General features: G+C 47.1%; 1 protein-coding gene and 1 non-coding gene across 2 annotated transcripts in view; both read left to right on the forward strand.

The window, feature by feature from the left end:
• The first annotated feature begins 10,054 nt into the window (after nt 1–10,054).
• LOC123171622 (U2 spliceosomal RNA) lies at nt 10,055–10,250 on the forward strand. The gene has a single exon (XR_006485325.1). It is a non-coding gene; the product is annotated as a U2 spliceosomal RNA (small nuclear RNA).
• A 307-nt stretch (nt 10,251–10,557) lies between these two features.
• The window catches only part of LOC123164034 (pentatricopeptide repeat-containing protein At1g80150, mitochondrial), a 4,328-nt gene continuing 2,111 nt past the window's right edge, over nt 10,558–12,774 (forward strand). The window contains exon 1 of the mRNA XM_044581457.1: nt 10,558–12,098. Coding sequence (XP_044437392.1) covers nt 10,713–12,050 — 1,338 coding nt within the window. The 5' untranslated portion in view covers nt 10,558–10,712 and the 3' untranslated portion in view covers nt 12,051–12,098. The remainder of the gene's footprint in view (nt 12,099–12,774) is intronic.

The raw sequence follows: 12,774 nt of genomic DNA on the forward strand, positions 1-12,774 counted from the left end.
TAGTGCATCCGTTGCATGGCAATCCCTACTCACTTGCATGGATATCAATTGATGGGCATCTCCATAGCCCATTAATTTGCCTAGTTGATGTGAGACTTTCTCCTTTTTGTCTTCTCCTCACAACTACCATATTCTATTCCACCTATAATGCTATATCCATGGCTCACGCTCATGTAGTGCGTGAAAGTCGAAAAGGCTTGAGAAAATTAAAAGTATGAAACAATTGCTTGGCTTGTCATCGGGGTTGTGCATGATAAAATACTTTGTGTGATGAAGATGGAGCATAGCCAGACTATATGATTTTGCAGGGATAACTTTCTTTGGTCATGTTATTTTGTGAAGACATTATTGCTTTACTAGTATGCTTGAAGTATTATTATCTTAATGTCAAATGATAGACAACTGCTTTGAATCACCCGTGTCTTAATATTCATGCCATGATTAGATTATATGATCAAGATTATGCTAGGTAGCATTCCACATCAAAAATTATCTTTTATATCATTTACCTACTCGAGAACAAGCAGAAATTAAGTATCTACTTCTCATTATCAGTCTTTAGACCACTCTTAGTTGCACATACAATGGTTTCAATACTTGGTTTACTCTCCTTTTTTGCAAAAAGGCGCAACGAGTCATGACCACTCTAACTTGCATGGTTCCAATACTTGGTTTGCTATCGCTTTCTTGCGCCAGGGGCGGAACAGGTCCTCTAATACTCCAATGACCATATGGTATGTGTGATAAGCAACTTCAGTCTCAAATTAGGTATAATGATTAGGAACCTCCCTCTCCTCTCTCTTGTGCCCCTCCCCCCTCGCGGTGACCCAGAGGCTCAACCCTAGCCACCAGGCAGGCCCCCTCTTCTCCAGCTCTCCTCCTAGCTGCCCTCGGTAAGTGTCGCCAGGCTAAGCCCGCGTGGCGCTGGTGGCGGCGTGGTCTTCTCTTCCTTTCGCTCGACCGGTGGGGAGGGGTGGCGAGATCTACGGAGGCTAGGCCGGTGTAGCGTGCGGCGGCCAAGGGGCGGAGCGGTGGGGGGCTTCCCTGGCTGCGCAACATGATGGCGACGCTCGTGGAGCTCTGTGTTGGGCTGCTCCGCTAGCCTTAAGCATCAACCTAAAGATGGTGGCCTTTGCTCTTGTTCCACACCCGCCCCGCCAGCCCCGATGACGGCGTCCTCCGGGTGCTGGTGGTGGTTGGGGTGGTGGGCGCTCCAGATCTGGATTGGGGGGATCTCTTGGCCGGTGAAGGCGGCATCGTGATCCTTCCCTTGCTCTCCACCTCCGTGTCCCATGTGAAAGACCCAAAATCTCCTGGATTGGGTGGTGACGGCGCTCCGGCGTCGTTTTCTTCCTGAATACGCTGCTGTTGGCCGGTAGGCGGCATGCACTTTGTCGGAGATGATGTTGTGGTCAAGGGATTGGCTTCGCGAGGTGGGGTCATCGTACTTGTCATCCTTCCCTGGCCACCGACTGGGACTGGGTATGCATGCCCGGGGGTGAGCAGCTCTGTCTACCGACAACGTGGCATTCTATAATCCCGGAGAGAGAGAGAGCATGGGGGCCTCTTTGGAGGTGGAGGCGGATGGCGGGCCCGCAGTGGTGGCGTGTGGAAGGTGATAGTGTGTGGTCGTCCTCTGGCGGCGAGTCGCTCCCTTGGCTTTGCCTTCTCATTGGCATGATGTGGACTAGCATCGTGTATCTTTGTCGTTTACCTCATTTTCTTTTCTGTTCTTTGTGTTGTTTGCTCGGTTGTATGTTGTGGTGGTTGCTTTAAAATACAAAGCGGGGAAAACCCTTTTTCTTCAAATTAGGTATAATGATTAAAGTTGTTAAGTAAAAAAAAGCAGAGTCCAATGTGTATGACAACACTATCCTCCTGGCGATCTTGCAACGCAGAATACCCCAATCGGGAGGTGATGTATTGATGTTCTTTGGTCCGTGGCAGCGAAGCATGCTGCATGCACTCCCCCTGTCATCTTTGTGCTGGAGTTTTGTCTATTTTGAGCCTAGCCAATAGCAGTTTTAGAAATTCCTAATAAATCCTAGAGGCCCACGCAGCCCATTCGTGCAAGGCAAGAGGTGGAACTAAAGTTTAGTCCCACATTGCTAGTTTAGAGGGAGTTGGACCTCTTTATAAGGGAGGCTCTTTCTCCACATGTATGAGGATGAGAACAAGAGAGACATCCACGCGCGCTCCTCCTCCGCCGCCCGCCTCTCCACGCCACGCCTCGACGCGGGTTGCGGGAATGAGCCGAGCCGATGTCTAAATTTTTGCCATGCACAACGGGTATACGAAAGGTCACGCTGAGCTCTCGGCGCAGCCTCTCGCCTCCTTCTCTTGCACCTATAAAAGGGAGGTCGCTCCTCTCAGAGAGACGTACCAGAAGATACTCTTCCTCTTGCCACAAAGTTCCCGAGCTTCCATGAGACAGTAGGCCTCCGAAACTCCACCTCTTTGAGTCCTGTACGTGTTCTTCCTCTTTCTATTGGAGGCCCTGCTACAGTTCCTTGTTCTAGTGTTTGCCCTAGATATATTAGACTCTGTTTCATATATGCAACTTGCTATACTGTCTGTTCTAGATGTGTTTAGTTATAGTCCATATATGAAGATGATGTTTGCCTTCTCTTTGTCAAATCGCATGACTTGTTTTATCACTACTATACTAGTCGTGCTTTATCTAGTATTTCTTTTAATAAAATCATTCGGTAAATTGCTCATATTTCCAACAATCCAAAAACCTTATTATAGGCAATTTACCCCAAGTGGTTTTGCTGCTTCCATGAGACCTCGTATGTTTGAGGGTATCCACTATAAGAGGTGGCGCGTGAGAGTAGTCTTATGGTTTCAAATCATGAGTTGCTATGACGCCACTCTTGGCAAACCTGAAGGGGAGCATGATGCCCAACAGGAACAGGCTTTTCAGAAAATGGATACTCTGTTTAAGGCTGCTCTCTTGAGTGTTCTTGGTGAGAACATAGTTGATGCGTATGCATCAATTGATAATGGAAAAGATATGTGGGACGCACTCGAGGCCAAGTTTGGGGTCTCGGATGCTGGCACTGAGCTGTACATCATGGAGCAATTCTATGATTACAGGATGACTGAAGAGCGCTCCGTGGTTGAGCAAGCTCATGAGATACAGTCATTTGCTAGAGAACTTGAGCAGTTCAATTGTATGCTACCGGACAAGTTTGTTGCCGGAGGTATCATCACTAAGCTTCCTCCTTCATGGAGGAACTTTGCTACCTTACTGAAGCATAAGAGACAGGAGTTTTCCGTTCCGGATCTCATTGGTACTCTTGATGTGGAAGAAAAGGCGAGAGCAAAGGACACACGTGCTCGAGGTATTGAGGGAGGATCTAGTGCCAATCTGGTACAGAAGCAGAACTTTCAGCCCCACAAGTTCAAGAACAAGGGCAAGTTTGATGGTAAAGCAAAGTTTGATGGGAAGAACAAGGCTGTGCAGCACAAGAACTTCAAGAAGAAGAATGACAAGAAGAAAGGTGTTTGTCATGTGTGTGGGGATCCTGATCATTGGGCTCCAAGTTGCCCTAATCGCTATGACAAGCGTCATCCTGGGAAAGGCGGCAAGACCACTAATGTTGTCATTGGAGACACTGACATGAAGGATGATGGGTATGGTATATTTCCCACTATTCTTTCAGTATGTCATTCTCCTGATTGGTTGATTGACACGGGTGCTAATGTGCATGTATGCGGTGATATTTCCATGTTTTCATCTTATCAGACCGCAGGGACTTCAACCGTGCTGATGGGCAACGGTTCAAGTGCTTCTGTTCGTGGTGTTGGCACGGTCGATCTGAAGTTTACTTCGGGGAAGATCGCGCGGCTGAAGAACGTGCATTATGTCCCCTCCTTCAATAAAAAATCTTGTTAGCGATCTCTTCTGTGTAGAGATGGCTACAAGCTTGTCTTTGAGTCGAATAAATTTGTAATATCCAAGTATGGAACCTTTTTTGGTAAAGGCTATGAGTCAGGAGGCATATTTCGTTTATCCTTATCACACGTTTGCAATAAAGTTGTTAATCATATTTGCTACACTAGTGAATCAAATGTGTGGCATTCACGTCTTTGTCATGTTAACTTTGGTTGCATGTCGCGACTAGCCAAATTGAACTTAATCCCTAGTTTCACCACTGTCAAGGGATCTAAGTGTCAAGTTTGTGTGCAAGCTAAGCAACCTCGTAAGTCTCACACGACTGCGGAAACGAGAAATCTTGCACCACTAGAACTCATACATTCAGATCTATGTGAAATGAATGGTGTTTTGACAAAAGGTGGAAAGAAATATTTCATGACGTTAATTGACGACTCCACTAGATACTGCCGTGTGTATCTTCTAAAATCTAAGGAGGAGGCTTTGAAATTTTTCAAGATCTATAAAGCTGAAGTGGAAAACCAACTTGATCGGAAAATCAAGAGGCTTAGGTCCGACCGTGGTGGAGAGTATTTTTCCAATGAATTTGATGCTTTTTGTGCGGAACATGGTATAATCCATGAGAGGACGCCTCCCTATTCACCTTAGTCAAATGGGGTGTCCAAAAGAAAGAACCGTACTCTAACAGATTTGGTTAACGCCATGTTAGACACATCGGGTCTCTCCAAGGCATGGTGGGGGGAGGCGATATTGACTGCATGTCCTGTCCTAAACCGAGTTCCCACAAAGAATAAAGAAATAACTCCATTCGAGGAATGGGAGAAGAAAAGATTAAAACTCTCTTATCTATGAACCTGGGGTTGTTTGGCGAAAGTCAATGGGCCAATTCCAAAGAAGCGCAAGCTTGGACCAAAGACTGTGGATTGTGTTTTCCTAGGATATGCTTTTCATAGCATTGGTTATAGAATCTTGGTTGTAAAATCTGAGGTACCTGACATGCATGTCGGTACGATCATGGAGTCGAATGATGCGACTTTCTTTGAAGATATCTTTCCAATGAAGGATATGGCTACCTCATCTAATCAGGAGATGCCTAGTTCATCGAATCAGGAACCAGTTACAATTACCGAACCTACCATTTCGATGGAACACTTTGGAAATCCTGTGGAGGAGAACAATAAAGTTCCTACTAGGAGCAAGAGACAGGGGACTGCAAAGTCCTTTGGTGAGATTTTCTTGTGTATCTCATAGATGACACTCCCAGTTCTATTTCAGAGGCCTATGCATCTGAAGATGCGGACTACTGGAAGGAAGCGGTTCGTAGCGAGATGGATTCCATCTTGGCGAATGAAACTTGGGAGATAACTGATCGTCCTTATGGGTGCAAACCTATAGGATGCAAATGGGTATTCAAGAAGAAGCTTAGGCCTGATGGTACTATTGAAAAGTACAAGCCTCGGCTCGTGGCTAAGGGTTATACCCAAAAGGAAGGTGAAGACTTCTTTGATACTTACTCACCTGTGGCTCGACTGACCACTATTCGAGTTCTACTTTCACTAGCTGCCTCACATTGTCTTCTCGTTCATCAAATGGATGTTAAGACCGCTTTCCTAAATGGAGAGTTGGACGAGGAAATTTATATGGAACAACCAGATGGGTTTGTACTAGATGGTCAGGAAGGAAAAGTGTGCAAGTTGCTGAAGTCTTTGTATGGACTCAAGCAAGCACCCAAACAGTGGCATGAGAAGTTTGAAAGAACTTTAACAGCTGCAGGCTTTGTTGTAAACGAAGCTGATAAATGTGTGTACTATCGCCATGGTGGGGGCGAGTGAGTTATCCTTTGCTTGTATGTTGATGACATACTGATTTTCGGATGAAATCTGAATGTTATTAACGAGGTCAAGGATTTCCTATCTCGCTGTTTTGAGATGAAGGATTTAGGAGTGGCTGATGTCATTCTAAACATCAAGTTGTTGAGAGACGATGATGGTGGGATTACATTGCTTCAATCTCACTATGTGGAAATGATCTTGAGTCGCTTTGGCTATAGTGACTGCAAGCCCTCTCCAACACCATATGATGCGAGTGTGTTACTTCGGAAGAATCGAAGAATTGCTAGAGATCAATTGAAATTTTCTCAGATTATTGGCTCGCTTATGTACTTAGCAAGTGCTACAAGACCTGACATCTCTTTTGCTGTTAGCAAACTGAGTCGGTTTGTCTCAAAACCAGGAGATGTGCATTGGAAAGCTCTAGAGAGAGTTTTGCGTTATTTAAAAGGCACTGCGAATTATGGAATTCACTACACCGGGCACCCAAAGGTGCTTGAAGGGTATAGTGACTCAAACTGGATCTCAGATGCTGATGAGATAAAGGCCACGAGCGGATATGTATTCACTCGTGGAGGTGGCGCTGTCTCTTAGAAGTCTTGCAAGCAGACCATCTTAACGGTCAACAATGGAAGCAGAACTCACAGCACTAGATACAACTACGGTCGAAGCAGATTGGCTTCGTCGGCTCTTTAATGACTTGCCAGTTGTTGAGAAACCTGTACCAGGTATCCTTGTGAACTGCGACAATCAAACTGTAATCACGAAAGTGAGCAGCTCAAAGGATAACATGAAGTCATCAAGACACGTTCAGAGAAGGTTAAAGTCTGTCAGGAAAATGAGAAACTCCGGAGTTATTGCATTGGATTATATCCAAACGTCTAAAAATCTGGCAGATCCTTTCACTAAGGGTCTATCACATAATGTGATAGATAATGCATCGAGGGAGATGGGTATGAGACCCACAATATGAGTTGTTCACAGTGGTAACCTAGTCTATGTGATCGGAGATCCCGTGAATTAGATGTGGAAGACAAGCTGTTGGTCAACTGAGAGGAGAGTATCCTTACTATTAACAATACCACTCCATGAAGATGCAATACTCTCATAATCTGCATGGTAGGTTGATGTATATCTTAATGTGTTCTAAGTGGCTCATTGAAGCAGAGATGTCGTCCTGCAGAACATCTTTTGAAGAACGCACCTATATGAGTCTGATTGTTAAACGTCGCAATCTATGAGAGTAGGGTTCTCTCTAGTAAACTCATGAAAGGTCTCGGAGTATGACGCATAAGCTCCACCCGCAGGGAAGACCCACGGGAGCCACGTATCGGTCAAGGTTTTATGTGAAGCTAGATTCGCAGAAAACTTGCAGTTCAAGGCCTAGTTGACTGTTCAAGTTGCTTACTAGTGTAGCATAAAGGGTGGAAGTTCAACTTAACAGTCTCCACTGCAGTACCGGTATATAAAACAGTGTTTTGGAACCAAAGGGAAATTTTGTGTGCCTCTGGGATCTGATGGGGGATTGCTGAAATTTTGTCTATTTTGAGCCTAGCCCAATAGCAGTTTCAGAAATTTCAAATAAATCTTAGAGGCCCACGCATCCCATTCTGCAAGGCAAGAGGTGGAACTAAAGTTTAGTCCCACATTGCTAGTTTAGAGGGAGTTGGACCTCTTTATAAGGGAGGCTCTTTCTTCACATGTATGAGGATGAGAACAAGAGAGACATCCACGCGCGCTCCTCCTCCTCCGCCCGCCTCGCCACGCCACGCCACGCCTCGACGCGCCGCGCCACGGGAATGAGCCGAGCCGATGTCTAAATTTTTGCCACGCACGACGGGTATACGAAAGGTCACGCGAAAGCTGAAACGTTTTGCTGTAGTGGAGATTGAATACGAACGACGCACCTCTTCGCCTGCTGCCTATTCGTTTCGTCTCCCTCATTCCCTTCAGCTCCCGGCGCAACCTCTCGCCTCCTTCTCTTGCGCCTATAAAAGGGAGGTCGCTTCTCTCAGAGAGACGTACCAGAAGATACTCTTCCTCTCGTCACAAAGTTCCTGAACACTTCGCTGCTGCTACGATCTTCCCCATCCCGGCTTGCGGCGTGCACCACAGGTCGGGACAGTAGGCCTCCGAAACTCCACATCTTTGAGTCCTGTACGGGAGAAGAGTGATAAGGTTTTTGGGGAGCGCTCAGCGCGACTTCTGACTTCATCGTCACGGACGCCCCGGACTCCGACGACTACTTCCCCGACGACGATTTCTTCCCCGACGTCGACAACCTCCTCAACGACATGGCTGGCGAGGACACTGACCCCAAGTCCAACGCTTCTGCTGCTGCTGTCCCGTACGTGTTCTTCCTCTTTCTATTGGAGGCCCTGCTATAGTTCCTTGCTCTAGTGTTTGCCCTATATATGTTAGACTCTGTTTCATATATGCAACTTGCTATACTGTCTGTTCTAGATGTGTTTAGTTATAGTTCATATATGAAGACGATGTTTACCTTCTCTTTGTCAAATCGCATGACTTATTTTATCACTGCTATACTAGTCATGCTTTATCTAATATTTTTATTAATAAAATCATTTGATAAATTGCTCATATTTCCAACAATTTGTACACACAGGACCAACAGCAGCACGTGTAGAGAAACAAGGCCAGTCTTCTCTTCCGAAGCTGATGGCTGATTTTGTCCTATCTAAGATGGAATACACCTGCACCGCATCATGAGTTCATGATTCTTCTGTCTACCATCGATGTACGCACAAGTCAGTAGGCACCCTGCATGTGGGTTTGCCCGTCTCCATGCCGCGTAGGCTGGACGGAATGGCAGAAAAATATGCAATTTTGGAAAGGCACGGTCATTCTGTATTTCTCAATTTTTTTTCATAATGTCCATACCGAAGTATTTTATTCACTAGCCTGCTCGCACTGCCTCCGTATCCATCACAGTTTTTCTTCTTCTTTTATTTGTTATTTTTTCTTGATGGATGATCTTTTTCAGTCCAGCCAGGGAAAAAGATTTTTCTTTTTTTAGGATAGGGAAAAAAGGAAAAAGAAAATAGAACAGAGACCAGATGGGCTTCAACTCTAACCTGATTCAGACCACTGGGCTCTCAAATTGGGCCCAGCCGCCAGGCAACAAAGCAGCGCCCGCGTCCCCGTGCCGCGTAGACTGGAGCGGGACAGAAGAGCGAAATCACTAATTAAGGAGTACTCGTTGCAAAGAACACTCCACTTTCCCAGGTCGCAACAAGTGGCGCACATGCAGGGGAGTTTTCCCTTTTTTCGTAGATCCGTTTATTCAAACGTTTTATCTCTTAAACCGTGCGTCCAAATCTCGAACCGTTTTCACCATTGGATTCCTCGCGTCAAGATCTTCAAAACTAGATCCCATGTTGATAGGTTTTGACGAACTTTTTTCTTCATAAAAAAACGGACGAGAAAAAGCGGGCGAAAAAACCGAAGCGGGAGCACGGTTTTTTCCCCTTTCCGAAAGAGGCACGCCCGTGCCTCTCGCGAAATCACAACCGTGCCTTTCGTGGAAGCAAAAACCGTGACTCTTGTGGAAGGGAAAAAAACAGAAAACGCGTTTTTTCCCGTTTCCGAGAGGCACGGCCGTGACTCTCGCGAAAGCAAAACCGTGACTCACGAAAGAAAAAAAACAGAAAACGCGTATTTTTTCCCTTTCCGAGAGGCACGGCCGTGACTTTCGCGAAAGCACAACCGTGCCTCTCGCGGAAGTAAAACCGTGACTCTCACGAAAGAAAAAAAAACAGAAAACGCGTTTTGTTTTTCCCTTTCCGAGAGGCACGGCCGTGACTCTCGCGAAAGCACAACCGTGCCTCTCGCGGAAGCAAAACCGTGACTCTTGCGAAAAAAAACAGAAAACGCGTTTTTTTTCATTTCCGAAAGGCACGGCTGTGACTCTCGCTAAAGCACAACCGTGCCTCTCGCGGGAGAAAAATCGTGACTTTCGCGAAAGGAAAAAAACATGTTTTTTCGCGCAAATAAAAAAAATTCGAATTTTTTTTGATCGAAAAGCTAAGAAAGACCGGGGGAAAACCAAAACGTCGAAAAAACCCGGAAAATACCGTTTAAAAAGCCGAAAACGCGTGCGGAAAAAAAATCCGAAGGGAGCGTCCAGAGCGCGACACATGGTGAATGGCTGAGAGCGCGCCAAGTGGCGCTGATCGTTGCGAGGCTCCCGAAGGAGCGCTCGTTAACTAGTTGCTCCCACAGAAGAGAAGGCACCTCGACTAGCGACGAGCAGCGCGGCTGGGAGGAGCTCTATATAACGACGCGTGGCTGCACAGCACAACTCATACCTTTCTCGGCCTTTTGGCTAAGATCAAGTGTAGTATCTGTTCTTATCAGTTTAATATCTGATATGTGGGCCATGTGCCTATAACAATATTAAATTTATTTTTTGTGGGAAAGGCCCACCACATTGGCTTGCCAATGGGGCCCTCGTGTGTCGCCCAGGCGTTCCACTGCTGCCTGGGCCCGGCGCACCCCAACCAAATCGAATTTCAAATTTGTTTCAAACTGATGATTGTTTTCTGTTTCTCATTAAACCGATAACAAAGTTATTTCGATGGCTGTGCTTAGAATTGCTTCAATAATCACGATAAACATAACGCACTGCCTGAAGAATATGACGACCCAGCTGTCCATTCGGCCCGTTGTCAATCGGAATGCTGGGCCTAGGCCCAATAATCAGCCCATGGTCCGGGTAAGTTGCGGGCTTTTCTGCTCGTGGGCTTTAGCGAGCGAGTCCATTCGACTGCCCGGTGGGTCGCGCCTCCACGCAGCCATCGTGGTGGAAGTAACTCTCGCCTCCAGTACCACCCCCCGCCTCCGCCCCCGACCATGGCAGCCTCCACGCCGCCGTCCTAATTAACAGCCACTCGCCCGACCTACCTCGAGACCCAGCTCCCCCCCGCACTGGCCGCGACCCGCCCCGGGATCGCGCGGATCAGATGCTATCCCTGGGCGCCCTCCGCAAGCTCTGCGCCGCCTTCGACGCCGTCGCGCTCACCATCATCGCCGCCGGCCTCTCCCACCCCCGCTGCCGCCCCTTCTCCGCGCGCGCGGCCCCGCCGCCGGACTTCCCCACCATCGCCTCCTGCCGAGCCGCGGTCGCGGCCTCCAAGCGCCGCCGCCAGCCCTCTTCGGCCCCCGCCGAGGCGCGGCCGGAAGGGCCCGCGGACGCCGAGGCGCCGGTGCTGGTCAGGATCAAGAGAGAGCGGGACCCGGTGCGGCTGTACGAGCTGTTCAAGGCCAATGCGGACAACCGCGTGCTGGTCGAGAACCGGTTCGCGTTCGAGGACGCGGTGGCGCGACTGGCAGGTGCTCGACGGAATGACCTCGTGGAGGAGATCCTCGAGCAGCACAAGGCGCTGCCCCAGGGAAGGCGGGAGGGATTCGTGGTCAGGATCATTGGCTTGTACGGGAGGGCCCGGATGCCGGAGCACGCTCTCCGGACGTTCCGGGAGACGGAGATGTACGGGTGCGAGCGCACGGTCAAGTCGCTCAATGCCACGATGAAGGTGCTGATGCAAGCACGGCTCTTTGATGAGGCCCTGCGGCTGTTGGACGAGGCATCACCCACATACGGGGTTGAGCTGGATGACATATCGTATAACACAGTGGTGAAGATGGCGTGCGACATGGGGGAGCTCCATGCAGCGTACCGGGTAATGCAGGAGATGGAGAAGGAAGGAGTGCGGCCAGATGTCATCACATACACGACACTGATGGCTGCGTTCTATAAGAATGGCCACCGTGAGGTTGGGGATGGCCTGTGGAACCTCATGAGGTTGAGGGGTTGCATGCCCACACTAACCAGTTACAATGTAAGGATTCAGTTCCTGATCAACAGGAGAAGGGGCTGGCAGGCAAATGATCTGGTGCGGAAAATGTATGCAGCGGGGATAACACCAGACCAGATCACATATAACTTGGTTATTAAGGGATTTTTTGTGATAGGTGAGCATGAGATGGCGAAGACAGTCTTTGGTGCAATGCATGGGAGGGGATGCAAGCCAAATGAAAGAATTTACCAGACAATGGTGCATTACCTATGTAAGCGACGGGAGTTTAATTTGGCATTCAGATTGTGCAAAGATAGCATGGAGAAGAACTGGTTTCCAAGTGTCGATACCATTCACAATCTGCTGAAAGGCCTTATGGTAATTAAAAAGGACAGGAATGCCCGAGAGATAATGAAGTTGGTTGCTGAGAGAAAACCTTCCTACTCAGTTGATGACGTGAAGGCCTTCCAAGACATATTGTCTCATGGGAAGACTGGAAGATAAGTTGACTGCTGGACGAAAAGTTTTGCTGTAAATGCACCACATGTAACTGTAAGGCTGTTGTTGACACTGTTTCATTAATTTTGTTTTTGTGGCCAAATTAAAATAAAATAGATTGAAAAGGTTTTCAGTGCTTAAATTATTCTTTGAGAGATGTCAGATAGTGGCATTTACTCAGCTGCTGAACTTGTGTAAAAAACCGCAGGAGAACCTTTACCTCCAATGAAAAATCATGATCACTCTGTCATAAACTAATGCTTCCAGATTTCTCAGACTATTCAAAATAGTTCAATATAGAGGAGTTGTTGATGAATATTGCAAAAAAAGTAAAATCAAATGTGATGTATTTCAAGTTATGTCTGGGAAAATCTAAGGTTTTTCTTTTTTATACCAGTTTCACAAAGAATAAGGTAGAAGATTGTCTACCTCTTGTTGTTTACTGTTTGTAAAGTGTTTCTCGCTTGAGATTGAGGGTTGGCATACACAATAAGCTAAAGTCATTTTGATTCTTTATTGACGAATGACGAGCCATATGAAAGTCCATGCAACATGTTTTATCTGATTGCAACTTTTGTACCTAGGGTGTTGTCTTTTGTGCAACTTTCTCGCTGTGTATCAAGTATGATTTGAATTTGTGGGATTTCCAGCTCATGGGCTGTATAAACTATGGTTGTAAACTTGAAATCATTCACTGGGGTAGTAGGTGCTGGTTGCACATGTTCTCTAA

The sequence above is a fragment of the Triticum aestivum genome, chromosome 7D (genome assembly GCF_018294505.1).
Source record: "Triticum aestivum cultivar Chinese Spring chromosome 7D, IWGSC CS RefSeq v2.1, whole genome shotgun sequence".
In the NCBI taxonomy this organism is placed as follows: Eukaryota; Viridiplantae; Streptophyta; class Magnoliopsida; order Poales; family Poaceae; genus Triticum; species Triticum aestivum.